Source organism: Bactrocera latifrons, unplaced genomic scaffold (assembly GCF_001853355.1).
Source record: "Bactrocera latifrons isolate USDA-ARS-PBARC rearing strain unplaced genomic scaffold, ASM185335v1 scaffold_229, whole genome shotgun sequence".
Classification (NCBI taxonomy): domain Eukaryota; kingdom Metazoa; phylum Arthropoda; class Insecta; order Diptera; family Tephritidae; genus Bactrocera; species Bactrocera latifrons.
In genome coordinates this window covers 67,504-92,626 of record NW_017535841.1, presented here as the reverse complement: position 1 = coordinate 92,626, position 25,123 = coordinate 67,504, and the positions used below count along the sequence as shown (strand labels likewise).

The 25,123-nt window shown below is 36.6% G+C and overlaps 1 protein-coding gene across 12 annotated transcripts in view; it reads right to left on the bottom strand.

Moving 5' to 3' along the window:
• LOC108968753 (voltage-dependent L-type calcium channel subunit beta-2) overlaps nucleotides 1-25,123 on the bottom strand; it is a 393,950-nt gene that overhangs the window by 304,515 nt on the left and 64,312 nt on the right. For 11 of the 12 annotated variants that reach the window (XM_018932974.1, XM_018932982.1, XM_018932981.1 and 8 more), the window contains 3 exons: nucleotides 10,123-10,239; nucleotides 9,842-10,063; nucleotides 9,677-9,776 (listed from right to left, as the gene is read on the bottom strand). In XM_018932974.1, the coding sequence (XP_018788519.1) occupies nucleotides 9,677-9,776; nucleotides 9,842-10,063; nucleotides 10,123-10,239 (439 nt within the window). The remainder of the gene's footprint in view (nucleotides 1-9,676; nucleotides 9,777-9,841; nucleotides 10,064-10,122; nucleotides 10,240-25,123) is intronic. The other variant, XM_018932979.1, reaches the window with a different exon arrangement.

Sequence of the window (25,123 nt, the reverse complement as noted above, 5' to 3'; positions counted from 1 at the left end):
GGTGGTTTCTATAAGTTTAATTATGACATATCGGAAGGTTTTTAAGAGTCAGAATGATTTCTTAAAACTACAGGAAGCCGTTGATTGGATAATGAAGAAAGAAGACGACGATTCTGAATAAGACATAATAGTCATTCCCCCTGACTCTGCCATTGTAAATGATGAAAAGGATTTGGTGTTCTCTGCCATGCCGAATGATGTAATAGAAGTACTGAGGTAGTTCACGAGCTGCAGAATATAACAACCGCGCTGTTAGTTCTGCTCTATCCAAACTCGATAAGGAAGCAAAGCAAATAGGTCTGGCAGTGAATGAGGACAAAACGAAACGTCTCCTATCATCAAACCAACAGTTGTCGCAGCGCGACTTGACTCTCACGTCACTGTTGACAGTCATGATATTGAAGTCGTAGATATTTTCGTATATCTTGGAACCAGTATCAACACCACCAACAATGTCAGCCTGTATATCCAAGGCAGAATAACGCTTGCCAACAGGTGCCACTTCGGACTAAGTAGGCAATTGAGAAGTAAAGTCCTCTCTCGACGAACTAAAACCAAACTCTATAAATCACTCAGTCTTCCCGTCCTGTTATATTGTGAAGGCATGGACGACAAGGTCTGGTGAGTCGACGTTAAAGGTTCTGCGAAAGATTTATGATCCTTTGGGCGTTGGCCACATCGAAAATCGCATTCAATATGCGACGACATTGACATAGTTCAGCGTATTAAAAGACACAGATAGGCTACGCTGCCTTAGCCATGTCGTCCGAATGGACGAAAACACTCCAACTCTGAAAGTATTCGACGCAGTACCCGCCTGAAGCAGAGGAAGAGAAAGACTTCAACTTCGTTGTAATGACCAATTGGAGAAGGACTTGTCTTCGCTTGCAATTGGCGCCACGTAGCGAAAAGAAGAAACGACTGGAGCGCTGTTGTTAACTCGGCTATAATGGCGTAAACCTTGTCTACGCCTTTAAAGAAGTGGAGAGACGGGTTTCACCTAATTATAGCAGGAAATTTTACTAAAAGATTCGGTTCAAAAACGAGTAGATAGCTTTGTTAGTATAATAGGCGATCTCCAACTTCTTAGAGAGCGGACTTACTGCAGTGTAGATGCTTAGTGTAAAATGGTTGCAAATGCGTTACGTCGAAAATAGTCCTTAGAAATAAAACAAAAAATAAATAAATAAAAACCTGCATTTTTTTGATAACAGTATAGTCTGTTCGGCTGACAAAATGTTTAACGTAAGACATCGATGTATTCTCATTCAGGGAAATTCTAGTCAATGGGGAGTTCTTCACGAAACACTCTCAGTGGACGAGTTTATGATTAAATACTTTGGTCGACATCCAGCAAAACATATAATGGGAAAACCTATTAGATTTGGTGAACGAGTAGTTAAGTCCGTACTACCAAAATTACCTATAGTACCAACGGAAAATATTATATATTTTGATAATTTTTTTTTACTAACTACCACCTGCTATGCGATCTAAAACAGTTGGGAACAGTATAGAGATAATGGAACAAAAGGGTACACGTATGACCATTAAATAAATTAAGAAAACAAGTTCTAGAGCAGAATATGATTATCGTTCTGACAAAAATAATGAGAATACAATGGAACGATGGAAGGAAAATAATTTGGTCACAATGGGAACAAATTTTATTATATAGAGCCATTAGGAAAAGTACGACGATAGTGTAATAGCAGGAACAGTGGAGAACCCTACTGGCTTCCTTCCTTTTCCTTTCTCATCGAGCAAAATGTGTGAGCAGTGAAAAACGTGGCAAAAACGCAGAATTCAGCCATCTTTGTTTGTTCCCATTTGAACAATGTTACCATTGCTCAATACGCATATATAGTTTTGTACACATTTATGTTTTCAATTACAATTTTTTATAATATAAAATATCAAAACTGAAAACAATCTATTAAAAATAGTTTATATATTTATAAATAATAGCATTCGACTCTGATTTTGAGTTATTTTAAGAAAATTTCAAACATATTGAACAGATTGAATTATAAGAGTTGCTAATTACTACAGTATGATATTGGCAGGTTTTGAGAGAGTAATCAGCTGACACGTTTCCACGGCAAAAACCAAAATGCTGTAGATTCCTACGTCATCYTACGTCAAAGAGAGAAGGGAGTAACGTTTTTCACTGTGCACTTACATTGCGCGCCCATAAGATAGGTCGTATCAGCTGACACGACCTACGGTTCTACGTTCTGCACTGCTATAATATTCAAAAGGAAAAAACGAATTTCGATATACCCTGACTGTTTATAAATTATAACCTATTCATAAGAGGAGTAGACCGAATGGATCAATCTATCAGCTTATATAGGGTGTCCATTAGAGGAAAAAGGTGGTGGTAGCAAATTTTCATATAGTGTTTGGATTTAGCTCTTAGCAATGCTTAGAGACTTTAAGTTTTACTATGCATGGTGGGTGTATGCATGTCAATCAGACGGCAAATTGTGAGAATGTATCTGAAACCTACATCATCCAGACAACCTCGCCTTCATCCGCAGTAATTGGTGATATGCCGAAAAACAACTGTCATCATTCTGAACGCTTAACAAACCAATTGCGATACATACATAGTTTGCCACTTTAAGTGCCGCTGTCGTTTTGAATTCTGTACAAAAACACTTTGCGTTGAAAGCAAGTACTTTGCTCAATTTCATACCTAAACTGCCACTTGTCCCCAGGTGAGGACACCCATTTTTCCTTCTTTTTTGTCCATGAATTAATAAGGAAATGAAAACAATTTCCTACCACCAGATTTGATTTGGGGGTTAATGCGTTAAAGRAGTGGTTAGCTTTCAAGGTACAAAAATACTGTTTTTGAGAGTTTATTTCTTAAATATGTATTCAGACCTTTTGTACATTATTGAGCACACTTTTGACAATATAGGGCCTAACGGCAGGTTAGTAACGAAATAAGTTAAAACAAATAAGCGACGCCCTACGAGAAGCCGCAAGAGTGGCTGATAAAACTGGGGTCCTGAAGGTACAACCGTTCTTGTCTATTTCGGCTCGCCCACTGCACACGATGCGCTGGTAAAACTGGTTAATGAAGAAGAATTAAATTATTATGACAACAACAATAACAGTAATAAAATCTTAATCAGTTGTCACTGTGAACAGACGTACTTTTTCTTTGCTCCGTGCTCTATTATTTATTATATATTAATGTCATGCTCAGCCCAAGATCACCTGCCAAAAATGCATTCAATTGCTGAAATCCAAAAATGCTTATTATTGTAAAGTATGCGCGATAGTTCGGAGGAAACAAATTATCCGCAAGTTCTCTGCACCAGCTTCGAATGCTCTCTCTGCTGCCTACTTCACTCTCACTGCTGCGACTGCTGTTGTTACAAATGCATATACAATCGCTTCTCCGTCTAACGTTGCTCTTTCTGCTGATAATGTGAGTGTGAATTATTTCGCTCCCGCTACACCGAAAACATTCTCTGCAGCTTCAACTACTGCTAATGCTACTGCTCCATTCTCCCTTTTACGACTATTGTGGGTACAAATGCTTCGCCATCTAACGTTGTTGTTTCTACTCCTACTGATAATGTGAGTATATATTATCTCGCCCCCGCTATACCGAATGCAATGTCTGCCGCTCCATCTGCTGCTTGGTTCACTCTCTCTACTGCAGCTGATAATGGTACAAATTCAGCTCCATTAAACGTTGCTGCTTCAGTTTCTTCTGGTACCGTCCGCGTGGATTACTCTGCTCCTGCGGCTCGACCAGCTGCTGCTCCCAATGCAGTTAATTATGCCAATACATATGCTGACGATGTTGCTAGGAATATCAACACTCACTCGAAAGCCAAAAACAATCCAACAGTTTCCGCTAAACCAGATCGCCCTTGTCTCGCTGTTAATGCTGCTCAATCAGTTGCCGTTGATGATTCTTTTAATTTGAACTTTTCTACTTCAATTACTGCTAATGGAAATTTGAAGTTAAAAGTGAGCACTAGGAACAAAAAATCCCCAGCTGCTTCAACTGTTGTTGGTGTTAATGCCAATTGTGATCTCGATACCGTCATACCCAAGAAATTGATCTACTTGTCAGCCTTTAAGAACTTAGTCACTGAAGAAGATATTATATCTTTTTTGGTTAAACATGCTAATGTTGATAGAGAGCATCTTTTATGTTATAAATTAATTAAAAAAGATACTGATTTTAATAATCTTAAGAGGATAAACTTTAAGTTAGGTGTGTCCCCATCTTTTTTTAATGCCGTTTTCTCGTCTTCAGTGTGGCCTTCTTGTATTAAGTTGCGTCCCGTTAAGTTTTTTCAAAGGGAGGGGAAAACAACGCTGCAGATTAGTTGATGTGCCTGTTAATCACGACTTTATTGATGCGTTTTCTGCACCTTCCTCTAATTGTTCCAGTCTTAAGGTGTACTACCAAAACTGATCGGGTATTAGGTGTAAATAAAATATTACTCGCAACTTTTCTTCACATTTGAATTTCGATATTATCGTTATTGTTGAAGTCTCAATCTCAGGCTGGATTCTAGTTACTTTGAGAGTGAATACTTCGACTCAAATCTCATTAAGTCTTCCGTAAGGACAGAGTTCACGAAAAAACTGGCTGTTTAAGAGGGCATGGTGTTCTCCTAGCAGTTCATCGCAAATATCGTCCTCATTTAATTATGCTTGGTAATGACGATTCTATTCTGGACCAACTATGTATTTGTATCAATGACACCCTGCTCATTGTAGTCTCATACATCCCTCCTAATTGTCCTCTAGAGTTGTATAAGTTGCATGCAAATAATATTTCCTCGCTGGTATTAAAGAAGATGGAAGAGAATAATATTTGTGTTCTGGGTGACTTTAATCAAAGCAATATCGTCAGGTCTGGTTGTTCCTATAATTATGCTCTCATTCCCTCCAATTTTTCGTCTTTTCAGGAGTTATTTCTCATTGATAGCTTGCTTAGGCTAAATCTGACTCAAATCAACTCATATTCAAATAGTCCCGATCGATTTCTTGACTTAGTCTTTCTCAGTGATAATTTAAAATTTAGGTTTCTTGATGGATTCTCTTCAATAACTCCGGCCACCGTACATCATTCTCCGCTAGCGTTTGAGGTGGATATAATCTTTTCACTCCTGTTAAACCTATTGATTGGTTTTAATTTTGCATTTTGTGATTTTGAACGACTCAACAATATGCTCATTGAGATTAAATGAGATGATTTACTTTCGGATTAGATACAGCTAATAGTTTCTCCATTTTTAAGAAATCAATTCAGGAAATTTTTCATTATAATATCCTGCTCAAAAAAAATACATTGATATACTAAGGGTCTCAAACGTTTAAAAAATCTTAGAAATAAATACTACAGAAAAATCTCTTCAACTAAATCTCATTTTTCCTTTGTTCATTATCAGCACTACATAAAAGTGTTTAATGAATTGGAAAAGTTTCTCTATAAAAGGTTTATTAATAGTAAGGAGTCTACAATTAAGTCGAACCCAAAGTTTTTTTGAAGCTTTGTAAAATCGAGCGTGTTCGGCCATTCCTTCTGCTTTACGCTGAGGTGATAAGTCAGCATGCACTCCTGGCGAAATCTCCAACTTGTTTGCTGAATTTTTAAATCGAATTATGTTCATGATGATCCTGGTACTAGTTCCAGTTTTTCAGCTAATAATTTCCTATCCGTAATTTTTTTCACTCTTTGTCTTGTACAGGATGATATTACCAAGGCTATTTGCGATAGTAAGTCTTCTTCCAAATTGGATTTGGATGGGCTTCCGCCTGTACTTATAAAAAATTGTACTGTCTTGGTGTATCCTCTCATGCTTATCTTCAATAAGTCTCTCTCTCCTGGGAATTGTACTTCGAACTGGAAATTCACCTGCATTACCCCTATTCTTAAAGGTGGTAGAAAGGATGTAGTATCCAATTACAGGCCTATTTCTAAACTTTATACTATTTCAAATATTTTTGAGTGTTCTGTTAAATATAAATAATTTGTTTGCAATAAATCAATGATTAATGTCAATCAGCATGGGTAACATAGCGGTTTTTAGCGATTATTGCATGTCTGCATTCTCCGCTGGATTTCAAGTAGATTGTGTCTACACAGATTTCTCTAAAGCCTTTAATAAAGTTTCACACAATATTCTAGTTAATAAGTTATCATCTTTAGGGCTTCACTCTGTCTTCTTGCAGTGTATTAAATCATATCTGCACAATAGACGTGTCATCTGATTCATATATTTCGTCTTCGGGAGTGCCACAAGGAAGCAGCTTTGGTCCACTTCCCTTCAAAATTTTCGCAATAATCAAAAACTCGTAAGATGTATTCAAACTTCAATGTGATATTGATACTTTTTATGATTGGTGTCTGAAATCGAAGCTTTTTCTGAATCTAGATAAATTTTATCATAGATCTTATGGTAGGGGACGGAGCATCTTACCTTTAAGTTAGAATATTTCTAATTGCCGCCTAAAATGCGTTACTGAAATCAAAGATCTTGGGGTAACCTTTGACAACAGATTTTCTCTCAGTAATCACATCAACTATATCACTTCTAAATCATTCCCTGTGCTCGGCTTTGTTCGTCGAAATGCTTCAAATTTTTCCGACCCCTACACGTTGAAATTACTGTATACCTGTTTTGTCCATTTTGGAGTATGCAGTGTTCATCTGGAGACCATATTGTATATCGTCAATTAATAGGATCGAGCGTGTTCAAAAGATTTTTCTTAAATTTGTTCTCCGCTCCTTAAAGTTCGTTGACCCAAACCATCGTATACATCTCGTTTATTGCTTTTACATCTTAAACTACTGTTAAATCGACGGTCCGTTCTCTGCCTCTCATTTGTTTTCAATGTTATTAATGGAGGTTTTGACTGTCCCTATTTATTAGGGAAAATTAACTTCAATACTCCTCAGCATTGTCTCAGATCTATTTTCCCATTCTATTATAAAAGGGTAAGTACTAATTTTGCGGAATATGCTCCTCTCAAGCGTGCTATGCGTGAGTTTAACTCGATTTCTTCCTCTTGATTTTTCTCACTCTAGAGTATCCGGTATTAATACCCTCAATTCTTTTTTTTAGTTTAAATTATCTACATATGTAATTGTAATTTAATTATTTTAGAATTCTAATTTGCATCCTAATTCTCCATTAGTCTGCAAGAATTATTGTTCATAGACTTAACTAAATATATAAATATATCAGTGAATACGTAGAGATGGATCCTTTTAAGAAGGTGGATGTGGGTAGGGGCAAATCTTCAACACCGGCGTTGCAAGAAAATACCTCCTCACGAAAGGGAAGACTAAGCAAATCAGATCATATGTTTGAGCTAGGAGAAATTATCCAGAATTGACCGATATGATGCGTACGCAACAGCGATCCATCAACTATTCCATGCGGAAATTGCTTAGCTCAATCGCGAAGCTTCATGCAGGCGACAAAGATGAGCACACCCGACAGCTTGAATTAAATAGTAGTGGGTAATGTCAGCCAAAGGTTGTCAAAATAACACCTAAAACGCCAAGTGTCGGGAAGCAAATGGAAATAAAGACGTCCAGAAAAAGCGAAAACTTCCCACAAAGATCAATCGTCGAAAACGATAGTCGACATGACTTGTAAGGGAAGAGAAAATATGGTAATCTTAAAGGTGCATGAGCGAAATCGCCAAGCGAAGAAGACTCAGCGTAAGACACAAAGGAAAAAGAAGAATGTAAATACTATACAACGCCTACGACCCGATGACATAGTAATTGCAGAAACCGGCGAATTGTCAAAATGAATGGGGCACCACAGGAACTTGTAATGACTTAAGAATGAAAAAAGACAGCTAAGGAGAGATTTTGGTCTAAACTAAAGCACTGAAGGGCACAGACAAGAGATAGGAGAAACATTGAATAAACAGGTAAATTAAAACACGGAAGCAAAAAACCATAGTGGAGGTACAAGATCTGGACGATACGACCACGGAAGAAGGCATAGCAAAAACAATTCGTTCTGAAATTAAAGAACTTGACTTCCTTAACGTAACATCGATAAAAACCATTAGAGCGGCCTACGCAGGCACCTACGCAAGAAGCAAAATTTCCTTTTACAAAAGGTTCAGAAACGTGGTAGAATTGCTATTCCCTAAGCAAAGCCGAGAAAGTGCAAGTCTACCATTGAAAAAAAAACAGATGTCAGAGATGCAGCACTAGTAAATTATCTAGAATTGATGCAATTTGTTGAATTGTTCGATAATTCTAAAACACCCTGGATGGAAACCCGAACAGGGCCCAGTTCTATTGCAGAAAGTAAACAAACCTGAGTTCTTATCGCTCACTATGCATAATTGACACAATTGAAATTTAAATAGAACGAATTGCCAAAATTACTTCCATTTTATGCCTCTATGAACTCAAGCGTTTCATCTGAGGCTGTATTATTACTGGCAGCCACTCATTTGTATGGAGGAATACATATTAAAACATTGATGGGTTATTTTACAAACAATACATTTTACGTAATATACAAATAGACATACATTCATAAAACATAAAAATCGGAGCAGTTATGAAATATGTGCCTACAGGGTTTTTGTAGTCCTGATGCAGATATGAATTTATAAAAATTTCAAAGTCCTTAGCGTCCTGCTTAGCTAGATACAGGATGTTACTTACTGGCACGTTTATAAAATTATTATGAACAACTTCATTTTTTTTATTATTTCTATATTTATTTTCACACTTTTCGGAGAGTGGCTACTGAATGAACGATATCTCACAGCTTACATTAGCTTACAATAGAAAAACAGACAAGCTTACTCAATAAAAGAGACTGCATAATGCAAAAAACTGCGCGTCAAAAGAATGGAAGCAACAAGACTAAGAAGTAGGCAACATTGGACATGAAAGGGTTAGATTAACTGAACTGAAAAATGAAATTTAAGATACATGATTTTCAGGATTGGAAAGTAAATGCTCGCATTCGTATTGAGCTTAACTTCTTTGCACTTACAATCTTAACTACCTCAAAAGTGGGAACACGACCGCTTTAGTCATTGTTTTATTTTTATCATGTCTTTATTAAGCAAAGCTTACCACTATACTTTCTGAAAAATTTTTTCGGACTTTTTCGTTCGTTCGGAATTTTCGTCAATTCTGTTTTTTTTTTATGTTTTTAGTAAACATAAGTAAACCAAATTATATGTTCTAGTTATAGTTATAGTTTTTAATTTATTTCGTTTAATGAATAAAACACAAATTATCTTTTCTGCGCTTTTACAAAAGCAGCTTATATAAATAAAATACTTTAAACTAAACTTTGTGTTTCAATAAAAAAAAATTAAATAAAACATTAATTTCAATTATAGTGTAAATGAAATTGAATTTAAAAAATAAAATTTTTTATCTCGTGTCTTTCTCATTTCATATTTTCTTTTAAATTTTTGATAAATAACATTTCATTAACTTATTTCTAAATAAAAAATTTCTAAACTGCTAGATATGCGCAACACTTTAAAATTTTTAAAATGTGTTTTGATTGGACACAACTGTATGTTTTACGGTTTTTACTTTGCAAGTTGAGAGAATCTAAAATGTTCGGTTACACTCTTAGGCCTTTCCAACTTGTTTATTTTACATTTGAGAAATCTTAGACTTCCAACTTACCAGGTGTTGGTGGTGTACTACCACGCATTGTTTCCCCAGCTCCTACGTTATTTGCTGAAGAGACTTTAGTACCATATAATCTGGATGGCCTCGTCTGGTTCTTTCGATAAAAATAATATGTAATGGCCATCTAAATAGAGTGATAGTTAAATTACTTGAACTTACCTGTATACGAATATGTTCCAACTTAACTGGACTTGGAATAAACCCGACATCACAACCCTCTTTAACCAACCTTCCAATCCACCAATTGTTATCATACTTTTCTTTAATGTGAAGAAATTCTCTTATTTCAAATGACACGGCACTTCCTTGAACTGGCGAATCATCATCAACCGTAGCATCATATGCAACATTCGTTCGTACTGCAAAAGCTACAGGTTTACCCTATTGTTTCAATTATTTAAAATTAAATTAAATTTATTAAATATAAAACATTATTTTACCCTCGCCTTTTCCAATTGGCTTAGAGCATGCCTTTCTCTTTCTCGTCGAAGTGTTTCTTTTTCATCGTCAAGCGACAGATCGGACGAGGGTTGAGAATAGTTAGAATCAGCGGAACTCTAAAATTATAGATTTCATAGTGTTTACGTATTTACATTGTTAAACAATTTAGAAATAAGTTTGAATAGTAGAGCGAATAAAATACAACAATATAGTCAGATTACAAATATAAATGTTAACTTAGTGCATAACGTTTTCTGGCATTTACTTCAGGACTACTAATCCATAAATTTTTTTTTGGAATTTTTAGTTGCACAGTATGGAAAAAAATTTATTCTACGCAATGCTTATAATTTGCTAAAATTACTACTTAGATGCTAACTGCTATATTTCATCGTTTGGATTCAAATTGAGGACTCAGAAAGGTGAAAGTTTAGTTTTTTTTTTTGTAGTAGCATTAATTATGCCTTTGAAAAATTTACCATCACGAAAATATTGGAGCAAACATTAATGAATGGGTATATCTGTAATTAAAACCTACATGTCTCGAGACCACATTCCATTATAATGACTGTAAACGACGAGAATGCGACTAGATTTTGGGTTTATTCGAAAAATAATGGGAATGATTCCATTTAAAAAAATTCATTGAAAAAATCGTAAAATTTTTTTAAAAACTTTTAAAATAGGCTACTGCTGCATCGACGCAGCGCGATTTTCAAGCATTGAAGTCGTTACGGGAGGCATTCTCCGGAATAGCCTTGAAGGTCGAGGTTGTTAACCACATTCATCGGCTTTTTCAGGCAAAAAACAACAAACAGTCCGGGAAGGGGGGCTGTAGGACAGCTGCCCAAGCGTTTGAATGCCGGCCTTTGTTAGGTAGCTGTTCACAACAAAGAAGGTGCGAGCCGGGGCGTTGTCGAGGTGAAACTTCCGATCGGCTCCGATGTCTTGTCGGACCTAATTGACTCTTCGTTTGAGTCTCTTGAGGACTTCCACATAAAACTTGGCGTTAACGGTTTGTCCAGGAGGAACAAATTCATGGTAGACGACGCACAATGACAATGTGAGCATCGTTCTCACTTTGGATTTGCTTATTATTCCGGTCTTCATCAGCGACCTCCTCCCGGTTCCTCAAAAAGGCCTGGTGAGACCACAACACACCACTTCTTGCTAAAGCAACATCTCCGTAAGCCTGCTTGATCATATCAAACGTCTCTGTCGCAGATTTACCGAGTTCCACACAGAATTTTATCGCGTACCTCTGCTCTAACGAAAGCGGCGTTTTCGGCTTGCACCACTCTTTCCGGACAAACCCTGTAACTGAAATTCTTCTCATTCTTTATTGGCGTAGACAAGGTTTACGCGATTATAGCCGAGTTAACAACAGCGCGCCAGTCGTTYCTTCTCTTCGCTACGTGGCATCAATTGGAGATTCCAACCGAAGCCAGGTCCTTCTCCAAATGATCTTTACAACGAAGGAGAAGTCTCTCTCTTCCTCTGCTTCCCCCGGCGGGTACTGCGTCTAATACTTTCAGAGCTGGAGTGTTTTGTCCATTCGGACGACATGACTTAGCCAGCGTAGCCGTTGCCTTTTAATTCGCTTAACTATGTCAATATCGTCTCATATAGCTCAACGTTCCATCGCCAACTCGCAAAGGACCATAAATCTTTCGCAGAACCTTTCGATACAACCAGAATAGATGAGTTAGCTCTCCACACTAACGTGATCCACATATAAAGACACCACAAATTCAGATATTCCAAATGAAGAACCCCACACTAATAAACACGAGTATATATCACACCACAACTCGACACCACCCAACCATCAAAACGGACTGCTCCAGAAGACGAGGCCTCCTTTTATTTGGTAAAAAAAAAAATTAAATCTAAGCAAAATTAAAAAAAAAAAAAAAAAATTGTGCTGTGACGAGAAAGTGCAGCTAAAACAGGAAAAAAGTTAGGAATCAACAGTGCAGTCACCACATAAGAGTACAGTGCAGTGGCGATATAATACATGTAATGCTAATAATAAATACATAAATGCGAATACTAAGCAAAATATTTGCGCTAAAAGAAAAAACCAAAAGGTGCAAACTACAAAAAATATATTATATATAAGTATATAATAGCCGTGTTTTATTTGACCATCACATAGCTAAATCATGGACAGATAAAACGCACTTCCATATATTCGCCTAAAAATTAAATAGGTTGGTAATGCGGACAAGAACAATCAGCTGATATATAATTTAGTTCGAAATTTCAAATTTGTAAACGGAATATTAATATGCTATACAAATATATTTATTTCAGTTATTTGTGATACAGAATACAAAAAACTGAAAACAAGTGTTCATATTTGTCTTAATTTTAGTTTAATACTCATCCAAAAAATCTATAATTTTGGTTTATTTACATTTTTATTTGTCAGAATTAGATTTCTCGCTTTACCAACTACTTCTTTTTGAGAAAATCCTAGCTATTGTGAATGAAAAAAGCGATGAACTGGCAATGCCTCTAGCTCAATATACAAGCTGTGATAGCTTATGACAAGCCAACATAATTATGGCTAATGCTGGTATTGTCACTAGTGAAGCGAATGAAATTTTAGGCGAATTTCGCTTTTTCGAATTGCGAGTAGCGAGCGCACAGTAAATTCGCCACTTCGTGGCGAAATAACTAGCGAAAATTAATATTTGGTATTGCCACTTGCGAATTTATAAAATTCGCTTCGCCTCAACTGTCAAAATTTGGCGAACGTTTATTTCATTCGAGAATCTAATTAAAAATGGAGAAAACGTTAGTAAAATTTAAAAATATTTATTTATTTTATTTAATTCATTACAAATTTAATTATTTTCAGAATAAAATGAACAACTCAAAAGCAATTTGAGGTAATGGTGAAGTTGATGGAAGCAAGTCCTGAGTTAGCCAGAGGAATGGCGCCGTTTGGCTCCACAAAAAAAAAAAAAATAGGATGGAGTTGTGGGAAGATATTGTTTCAGAATGGAACAATATCGGGAATCCAATACGTAGTGGCAGTGAATAGAATAAGGTAAGAATAAACAATTTTGCTTGTATATATGTACATATCTGTATTAATTTGTGTATTTCTTAGGTTTGGTTGGACTACCAGATAAAATTAAAAAGGAAAATTGCAGATAACYGAAAAGAGATTGCAGCCACAGGTGGAGGACCATACACCCAACGCAGTCTAACGCCTTTGGAGCAGGCCGTRGMCGAGTTGCTCAGTTTGCAGCAGGCAGTGAATCCAAGCGGAGCCGCATTTGGAAGCACTGCACTTACACCTGCACCTGCACCTGCATATTTAGAAGAAGAACATMTGGAAGATGTCGAGGTTCAGCCTGAACAAGCTGCAAATGTTAGCATTACGTCTAGGCAGGCCCCTACGAGCAGAGTGGAGGAGCGCGAAAATTTGCGTATGAAGGCTTTGGAGAAGCAAGCAGAAACGCAAGAAAGCCTTGTCGGTATTATGAAAAATATTCATTCGGTGTGTAAGAAATTTCTAGATACAAGAGAAAAATTTACGAAGTAAAAAAAGAAAAATTGGCGCTTTATAAAATGAAAGAAGAAAGAAAGAAGGAAGAAAATATTGAAAAGATAGGCGATATAAAGAAAAAATTTAAATAAAACTAAAAGAATTGGAATTAAAAAAACTTAAATATTCTTCTTCTTGATTGGCGTAGTCACCGCTTACGCGATTATAGCCGAGTTAACAACAGCGCGTCAGTCCAGTCATTTCTTCTTATCGCTACGTGCCGCCAATTGGATATTCCAAGGGTAGGAAGGTGCTTCTACACCTGGTAAAAACTTAAATACTCAAAATAAAAAAACGTATTAACTGCATATTAAAAATTAATTTCAGATATTTTATTGCAGTTATGTTACATATATGTACATATATTTTAGGGATGCAACTAAACTATGACAATGCATTCGCAATTTGTCTTCGGCGATGAGCTGCTGCTGTCCCACTGAAGTTTCCTTCAACTGGTTCCAGTGGTACTAACACATCAACAAAAGTTTCTTCTTCAAGATCATTCACATTATATTGTTTGCAAATATTGTGTAAAGCACAACAAACATTTACAATAATAGTTGCTTTACTAGGAGGATATCGTAGTTTACGTTCACCTAGTATACATCGAAAACGGCATTTCAGCACTCCAATCGTCCTTTCGACTACGTTCCTTGCCTTTGCATGTTTTTTATTAAAATTTGATTCCACTGTTCCTGCCAAAGCGTTTCGGAAAGGCGTCCATAGATACTCGTGTAGTGGATAACCAGAATCACCTAAAATATATTTAATGTTAGTATTTATGTATGTACATACGTGATATTTGCTTATGCACTTTTATAGCAATAGATATTTACAACACTGAAGAAAGTTCCATGGGATTAGAGTGATCTCTGATAAACCGTCGCTGCCTAAGTAATTTCGTTGTTGTCTTTTCAACATAACTGTCTTCAATATATAAATCTACGTTGTTAAACATTTTTATTCACTTTTTTTAAAATAATACAGGGCGTTCAATCAAAAACTCTCAGGTCAATTACAAAAGCTCCATGGTATGTTTCAAATCATACTATTTACAGAGATTTAAAAATATGCAAAGTGAAAGATGAAATAAAAAAGTTTAGTGAAAGATACAAAATCAGGTTAGAGATTCATCCCAATCCTTTAGCAGTGGCATTACTACAGGCACCCACTACAACAAGGTTAAAAAGAAAAGACATATTAAACTTGTAAACCAGCACTTTAACACAAACTAGTGTATGATTATGTTTTTTTTTTTTTTCTTTTTTTAACATAAAGAAAATTAGCAAATAATTATGTAAATTAGTATGTATGTAGTTTGGACTTTTGTTTCTATTATACTGTCACTAAACAGAGGGTTACTTAATGAAGTATCGGTCACAATTTGTTTGTACCTTAACTGCACATTTACTTATTGTCTATTATTATTAAGACAGATTGTAAATTTAACTTGAATATAAAAAAAAAAAAAAAAACTTTTTTTAAAATCACGGTAAAATTTCAAAACAATAACAATACTACGTCAAATATGTCAATTTCGGATGAACTCGTGTTACATTTCATAATTATTTTAGTATGGCAACAAAAAAGTTGAGCAAATGTGTTCATTCGCCAGTCACAATATGAACATGGCGAATTTTCGCCTAAAACATTCGACTCGCCAATGCATTCGCTTCGCCAGTGACAATACTAGCATAAGTCTTCCATACAAAATAAGCTAACAGCTTAATTTGCTGGTCAAATAAAACACGCAAAATTCACCGCAACAAGAGGACTGAGAGAAGAGGCCACAAATGAACACACACCAAAGACCACATACATACACTCAAATTGTCCCCAAAACCCCTGGCGGAAATACAAGTGAGTTGTATCGTTTCTATCACTATTTATATATGCATATATACAGCGTGGGCCCGAATAACTGTCACACTTTTTTGAAGCAACGTTATGTTCGCGTAAGTGTACAGAATTTGGTTCTTGTGTTCCTTATTTTATTGTGAAATTAATTGAGTACTTTTTTGACCTGATCAGTAGTTCTTAAAATTTGTGAGTGATGGAAGCAAAAAGAGACTTAGTGCAAAAATTAAATTTGGAAGGCAAAAAGACAGGCGAAATTGTTAAATTGCTGAAAGACATTGATGTAAACCGGAGATTTGTCCAACGCACTGTGGCTCGATTTAAGAGAACTGGAAGTGTTAAAATATCTAAAAAACCTGGACGAAAAAGAAGTATACGCCTGAGCTGGTGAAGATTGTGCGTAATAGGATAAGGCGAAATTGTGCTAGATCAGCCAAAGAGCTGAAGGTGAGCCGGAAAACCATCCGAAATGTTTTAAAAGAGGACTTGGGACATAAACCTTACAAATGGAAGAGGATTCATGGCCTTACGGAGCGTCAGAAGAAAATGCGACGGGAAAGAAGTAGTTTATTGCATGCAAGTTGCAATATTGTGTTCTCTGAGGAAAAACTATTCATATTGCAAAAAAGTCACAATCCCCAGAATGATCGCGTGTATGCAACAAGTATGCAGGATATAACAACAGATAAATTAGCCGTTCAGAGATATCAAAACACAACGTCTGTCATGGTATGGAGGGCCATATCCAAAACAGGCAAACTCCCGCTCATTTTTTCGAGAAAGGTGTCAAAATCAATGCACAATATTATTTGGATGAAGCGCTTGTCGATCATTTTTACCCTCATTTATCTGTGCTCTTCGGCAACGAACCATATTGCTTCTAGCAAGACTCTGCTACGGCTCATAAAGCAAGAATTGTTCAGCGCTGGTGTAAGGATAATTTGCCATGTTCTATTCCGATTGATGAATGGGCTCCATCTTCTCCGGATCTGAGTCCATTGGATTTCAGTATATGGGGACACATGCTTGACAAATTAAAAAACTTGAAAAACATAAGATTTGATCAATTCAAGCGTCTTTTAATCAAAATTTGGGACGAAATTCCAGATGAAGTGGTGCATGCCGCCTACAATAGTTTTCAAAACGTTTGAAGCTGGTAAAAAAAATCAAAGGTGAACGATTTGAACTTAAGCAGTCCTAATATAAGCTAACAGTCTTTATAATAAATCAAATTGTTTAATTGCTCAAAATATCAAAAAATAAACTTTTTCTACAAAAAATTAAGCACGACAGTTATTTGGGCCCACTCTGTATATATATGGTTTAATAAAAAAAGCCAAAAATTTAAAACAAAGATAAGTTCGCGCTTCTAACCATCTGTTAGAAAAAAAAAGAAAAAAACGTTAACTTCGGCTGCAAGCTAATATACCCTTCACAGGAGTATTTCTTTTAGTAAATATGTGTCCATTCTATACCAAATTTCGTAATTAGTTTGTATAGCAGCTAAATGCTATAGTAAGCCGATGCGAACAATTTCTTCGCATATTACATTTTTATCTTATAAAATAACCTGTGCCAACTTTTGTGAAGATACATTGACAAATGTGAAAGTTTTCCATACAAGAACTTGATTCCGATCGTTCAGTTTGTATGGCAGCTATATGTTATAGTGTTCCGATATAGGTAGTTCCGACAAATGAGCAGCTTCTTCACGAGAAAATAACGTTTGCTAAAATTCAAAACGATATCTTATCACTTATATATATACTTCATAGGGTCTCCGACGCTTCCTTCTGTGTGTTACAAACTTTGTGACAAACTTAATATACTCAGTTCAGGGTACAAAAAGAAATCCGTTACCAAACTGTTTTAGTATTCGGTTTATTTCCCGGTAAAAACCGAAATACCGATAAGAAACAAAACAGCTTCTTAGTACGTATAATATATAATTGATTACCGCTAAATGCTTAACGTTGTGTGAAAACATAAAATTATTTCAACAACAAAAAAACTTTTCAAGTATTTATACGTACAAATAGTAAAATTTTCTATACATATAACACGAAAAACATATAAGCGGAAACTCTATACGTTTACTTATATATATATGTACATATTTACCCACGTTAAGTATATGCTAATTTTCTTTTCACGGTTTATCCGTACTGCAAATATACATACATATGTACACGCGTACTTATGTACGAATACATACGCGCGCATTATAAGTACATACATACATACATCCATACGAGGGAACACATCTGGTAAAAAATATACCTCGGGTACAATTTAAACAAAATAATCATTTCTCAATTAAATCGTCAAAAATTTAATGCTAATCGCAGCATCAGTACGTTTTTAAGCGGCGGAAAATCTACACTACATCTGTACACTTTTACTAACGCTATGTTTGGCTCTTGCAATTACACGTATGTTTTTTGTGCGCACCAGTTAGTCCTATTTAGCATGTACTAAGCTTAATATGTAATCAGCATATTGCAAAGCTGCGTTCCCATTTTTACATTTCTCTTTTAATAACTAAATTATATATGAAGAAGCAATAGCTTTAAGTAGGTACTTAGTTTTATGAACTGTTAGAAGTGCATAACACATACATATATGAATATATGAATTAATACAAAGCGGAATTATGTACATATTTAGCGGTATCGAAATATTGTATAGAATATTATTTAAGGAGAAGAATTGTGCAAATAAAGTTAGTCTAATAATGACCACTTTACAGTGTCGTTACTCAGTCTTTTGCTACGATTTCGCTTATACTTTTCGCTGTTTTGTAAATTTGCGCGGTTAAAAATAGAGATTTATAGTACTACATTTTTTGGAGCCCAACGTGTGGCAAGAGTAAGTTGTTTCGTTGTTCGCATATCTTTTCGGAGTTTGGTGGTCAGTATTAGACTGCATCGTGGGACATCATCGTCATTGGATCTTCAGCCTTGGACATTTTTACTATTGGACACAACAGCATCGCTCGAACACAGCACAGTACAGCTACTTGTCGCCGCTACGTTTCGCTAGTACAATTTCCTCCAGGTGATATGCGCTTATTTGTTGCTTCGCATATATACAAAATTAATAATCATTTATTACCTACTACCCACAGGAGGATAATTATAATTATTTGAAATAATTTAAAGTCAATATAAAGCGCATAGAATACCGTTCTACAATGTCTTTGGACGAACTAAAACAACAACGCACCACCAAGGAAAATATCACACGTATTACAAATATGATCAATGCTAGCTTTCGACCAGGTGGAAAGGTTCTTTCAGTGGCGGAATGCAAATGTCGTTTAGGCATCCTGGAGTCATACTTCAAGCAGATTCTCTCAAATCAAACGAGCATCGAAAGATTGGATGCTGAGGACGGAGGGCGTGCTGACCTAGAAGAACTTTACAAAACAACTAAATTGGTTATCCAATCGCAACTGGCAGAAGATAACAACGTTTCATTTTCGGATAGCGTTTCGATTAGCAGAATCAAGTTCAAAACTTCCACCACTTAAGGTTCCTACGTTTGATGGCAAGTATTCGAATTATCAAAACTTTATTACATCGTTCAAACAAATAATTAACATTAAATTATCTCCAAGGTCAAGCCTTAAAAACTGTAAATGCGTTTCAGGTTACAAATGAAAACTACCCAAGGCGTTAGAACAATTCAAGGCACGTTATAGCAACAAAACGCTAATTTCTTGGAAGGAATAAATTCGCTATTTGATTTACCAGGAGTTGTTAAACCAAATAGCATTCAGCTTAGAAGTTTGATTAATAAAGCTTCTGCTATTTATGGTTCTTTGACATCACTGGGTAGTGACAGGCAAATTTCTCAAGCAATGCTAATTTATCTAATATTGCAGAAATCTGATGAAGAAACCAACAAAAGGTGGAAGGAGTCGCTATATTTCAAAACGATGCGCTCATGGGAAGATTTCATCGAAATTTTGGTAAGACACTGCCAATATCTGGAGTCACTCGACAACCCACATGGTAGTACTTTGCCAGTTCAGGGTATTAACAAACACTCCACTCCGTAATTAAGGAGTCAACCAAAAGGTGTAATATTTTCCTGCTCTACCATATCGTACCAATTCGGTTTTAACAACAACCACAAGCTTTTTAATTGTGAACGATTTAAGTAGCTAAACAAAACCCAACGTTTCGATCACGCAAAGAAAATTCGACTTTGTATTAATTGCTTATCAAAGGGGCATTAAGTAGCCAATTGTTCATCATCGCACAGGTGTAAGCTTTGTGCACGACAACACCATGGTTTACTTCACCGCGGTTCACCTCCAGGCCAACCAACAGCTACTTTACTATTTTCAAAACAGGAGGCAGCCGTACATACTCATATGAATAATTCATCGTTGGATAATGTAATCCTTGCAAGAGCAAGTAATTCAACGGGAAGCTATAGATTGGGTACAGCGCTGCTAGATTCCTGTTCGCAACTCAATTTCAGACGATTTTTCGCAAAGCACAAGAACGTCAATTAGCCAAATCACCACAATTGACAGCACAATACGTTGAATTTATGAACGACTACGAGAGGGTCATATGAGCATCGTAAAGAATCTGAATCTGAGCGAACCGCATTATTTTATACATCATTGCGTTCTTAAACCAAAAAATACAACAACAAAGCTTAGAGTCGTATTTGACAAATCCTGTCGAACTACATCCCAAAAATCTCTAAACGATATTCAGATGGTTGGTCCTACAATCCAATGCGAACTTTTTATTCTTCTTCTTCGTTTCCGATTCAATAGGGTTGCACTCATTGCGGAAATCATGTCAAGATGTATTGGCAAGTATTAATGCACGAAGATGATCGAAAGTTCCAGTACATTCTGTGGAGGAGTTCACCGACTGAGGACATTCGGACATACCAACCAAATACTGTAACGTATGCAATGGCTGCTGCACCATACCTCGGTATACGGAGTTTGCTGTACCTAGCTGAACGTAGACAACTTACTGTGTGGTGCTGACAGGCTAACCGAGCTTTCACAGATAAAGCAAGAGGTAACACAACTGTTAGATTAGAAAAGTTTAAATTAACAAAATGGCATTCTAATCATCATCGATTCAGAAAAGACGACTCTTTAAAGGATCTMAACGTATATTCATCTATCACTAACGCTCTTAGACTAAAATGGAACTAAAATTTCATTGTTTTATTTTTTCATTTGAAGCAAAACTATTACTCGCTGGTCGTCTTACAAAACGTTCCATCCTCTCTGTTGCATTGTCACTTTACGACCAACTTGGTATTTTGGTTTCAGTTGTTATAACTTCAAACATCTTCTTGCAAGAAATATGGCTACTATAGTTGGATTGGGATGAATCATTGTCACTGAACATTGAATGGGCTTGGAAAAACTTTCTGAATTCCTTATCGGATCTTTTATTAATCAGGTGCCTAAGTTTTGTTTTTCGGCAGATATGGAATCTCTTCAGATACATGGATTTTGTGGCGTATCGATGCGGGCATATGGCTGCGCAATTTACACTCGTTTTATCAACAAATCTACTACTATTCGTTTACTCACTGCTAAGTCCAGAGTTACACCCATCAAAAAACAATCGTTACCAAAATTAGAACTTTGTGGCGCTCTTCTCATCGCTCGCTTATTATCAAAAATCAAACAAACAATTTCTCATAAATATTATAATATTTTTCTTTGGACAGACTCATAAATAGTCTTACATTGGCTGAAAATGCATTCTGCTACACTTTCGACCTGTTTTGTTTTCTGAAATCCAGACCTTAACCAAAGGTGCCCATTGGGGTCATGTACCAACTTATTGTAACACGGCGGATGTTGTGTCTAGAGGATGTACCGTAAAGGAACTTATTGACTCAATATGGTACACCCGACCGGGGTTTCTATGCGAAAACTCAAATAAATGGCCAAAGGACAACTGCAATGATATCGACATTGACGTTATCGAAAAAGTGAAGCGAAAATCTGCATTCAAATCAATCTACTCTAACAGCCTTCGATTAATAGCTTGGATGTTCCGCTTCTTCAATGTTTGACGACACAATGCAAAACTTAATACAAGAGTTGCATAACACGTTACTTTGCATAATTTGGCACATTCAACATATTCATTTTGCTAATGACATTCGTCATTTACAGAAAGGTCTCAACACAAATGGCCCATTGCGTTATTTAAATCCGTTTTTAGAGTATACCGAAGGATTTGAAATATTCAAAGTTGGAGGTTGATTGGAATCAGCAGATATTCCAGAAGAAAAGAAACACCCACTGCTGTTGCCAAGCAAATGCGAATTCTTTGTTCATCACGCTCGCCGCTTACATCGGAAACACTGCCACGCAAGACCAAAGATACTTGTTACCTGTCGAGCGATTGACTCCATCTCGCCATTTTTCGCTTGCGGTATTGACTTCTGCGGACCAGTCAACCTATATTTGCGTATTGGAGGTAAAACACCTTATAAATCGTACATAGCGATCTTTGTTTGTCTAGCGACAAAAGAACTTGTATCGAACCTAAACAGCGAACTTATATCGGAACTAACCACGGACGCGTTCATAGCATCATTGAAGCGGATGATTGGAAGGAGAGGGCTACCCTCTGACATCTTTTGTGACAACGCAACAAATTTTGTGGGCGCTTGCAGCAAACTAGCTGAACTAAAATCATTTAAATCATTACTTAAAATTGAAAACAAAGATACAATTTTAAAATACTGTGCTAATGAATTTGTAAATTTTAATTTCATTAATCCCAGTGCACTTCATTTTGCGGTATTTGGGAGGCCGCAGTCAAATCGGCTAAGGATCATCTCACCCGGACCATCAAAAATGCAAAACTCACAGATGAGGAACTAACAACAGTTTTGGTAGAGATAGAAGCTGTGTTGAACTCTCGGCCACCAACACCATTATCATCGGACCCAAAATATTATGAAGCATTAACTCCGGGGCATTTTATTATTGTTGGCGCACTAAGGGCGCTCCCAAAGCGAGGATTGTGAAATAAGCAGCTTACACAGATAGAATCAAGTCACAAGCATTAAACAGACGTTTTGGAACAGGTGGTCAAATGATTATACCAACGAACTTCAAATACGATCAAAGTGGTTTTCGGAACATCCAAACATCAACAACAACTCAATGGTTATCATCCATGAAGATAACTTACCACCACAAAAATGGTATATTGGGAGAGTTATAAACTGTATTCCAGAAGACGACTCTAAAATACGTGTGGTGGACATTTGAACAACGAAGGGAATCATTCGGCAACCAATTCACAAACTAGCACTACTACCTGTTCGAAATGCCTTCCAACAGGGCCGGGATGTTGGGTCACCGATTGCAAACTACTGCATACTTCAACCATATGTTCTTATATGTATATTTTTGCTATTTCTACTTCTTCTTGTTTGCTTAATATTCAAGGTTAGTAATTAGAAGTCATTCACCTCAATGCAGTTAATAAATGTGATTGCATTGTGTTTGCTTGCGTTTGCTCTATGCACTTTTGCTAATGCTAAGTTTCGCCCACGCAATTACACGTATGTTTGTTTGTAACTAAATTAAGAAGAACCAATAGCTTTAAGTAAGTACTTAGTTTTATGAACTGTTAGAAGTGCATAACACACACATATATGTATATATAAATTAATACAAAGCGCTATTACGTACATATTATACTTAGTGGTATCGAAATATTGTATAGAATATTATTTAAGGAGAAGGATTGTGCAAATAAAGTTAGTCTAATAATGACCACCTTACGGTGTCGTTACTCGGTCTTTTGCCTCGATTTCGTTTATACTTTTCGCTGTTTTTTAAATTTGCGCGGTTATAAAAAAAGCTTTATAGCCCTACAATAATAACATAATGAAAAATTTGTACAATCGTGTATCGTCACATATGTAAATACGCACATTACTTCAAAGTCCACATTGGAATATATCCCGCAACACCCCTTGGTTTTTGATTAATAAAAACAAGTAGGATTGCGTATACAATATATTCAAAGACCACATTGGCATATATTCCGTAATACCCCTTGGTTGAGATAAAAATAGCTTTATAGGTCCCGCAATCACCATACATTAATCCTACTCAAAATATCTGGAATTTTTAGAAAAGCGTATTCGAAAACATCGAATTTCATCAAAATAAGGCCAACACGCTGAATCATCGATTTGGTGGGTCAAAATATCGATTTGAGTGGGGAGCATACATCGATGTCTAGGGACAATAATAGCAACAAACTGTAGGCCAAAAACTGCTAAAACTATTTTAATTAGATTTATGTAGATAATCATCAGTGTAAGTAAACTTTTTTGATATGAATTATGACCATTTTAAGTCTTAGCACTAATTTTTTTTATGTGTGTGAAGTAAAATATTTTTATATGCTAAATTGCTCGTGCGGGATGGGATAGATATCGAGAGTTGAAGAGGGAAGCGAGACGCATTTGCTGACAGAAAAAGAGGACGCCGAAATGCGTGAGTACGAAGAGCTTGATAAGCTGGCCGATTCTACGAAAAAATGCGGCAGCTTACAGAAGGTTTCAACACCGGAGCATACTCTTGTAGAACCCCCAAAGGTGATCTAGTCACCGATGCATACTTAAATTATGGAGCGAAGACTTCTCCAGCCTGCTGAATGGCAGTGAACGCACAACGCTAGGAGAAGGCGAACCCGATTCCCCAATCGATGACGATGGAGCAGACGTTCCATTGCCTGACCACGAAGAAGTTCGAAAAGCAATTACCCGCCTGAAGAACAACAAAGCGGCGGGGCCAATGGATTACCGCCCGAGCTATTCAAACACGGCGCCGAAGAACTTATAAAGAGTATGCATCACCTTCTTTGTAAAATATGGTCGAATGAAAGCATGCCCAACGATTGGAATTTGGGTGTGCAATGCCCCGTCCTGCCATATGGTGCAGAGATCTGGACGATGACAACAGCTGATGAGTCGACGTTGCGAGCTTTCGAGAGAAAAGTTCTGCGAAAGATTTATGGTTCTTTGCGCGTTGGCCCCGGCGAATATCGCATTCGATGGAACGATGAGCTGTACGAGATATATGACGACATTGAAATAGTTCAACGAATTAAAAGACAGCGGCTACGCTGSCTAGGTTATGTTGTCCGAATGGACGAAAACACTCGAGCTCTGCAAGTGTTCGATGCTGTACCCGCCGGGGGAAGCAGAGGAAGTGGAAGACCTCCACTCCGTTGGAAGGACCAGGTGGAGAAGGGCCTGGCTACGCTTGGAATATCCAATTGGCGCCACGTAGCAAAAAGAAGAAACGACTGGCGCGCTGTTGTTAACTCGGCTATAATCGCGTAAGCGGTGTCTACGCCAATTAAGAAGAAGAAGCAGTTTAATGCTAAATGTATATCTTTGAAATGGATAGAAAAAAGCCACAAAATTTATTCAGTTTTGAATAAATAAACGTGTCGTATTTTAGTAGAACTAGGTGTATGTAAACTTTATTGGTGCACTGTACATATACATATACATAAATACCAAACTTTATAATACCAATCAAG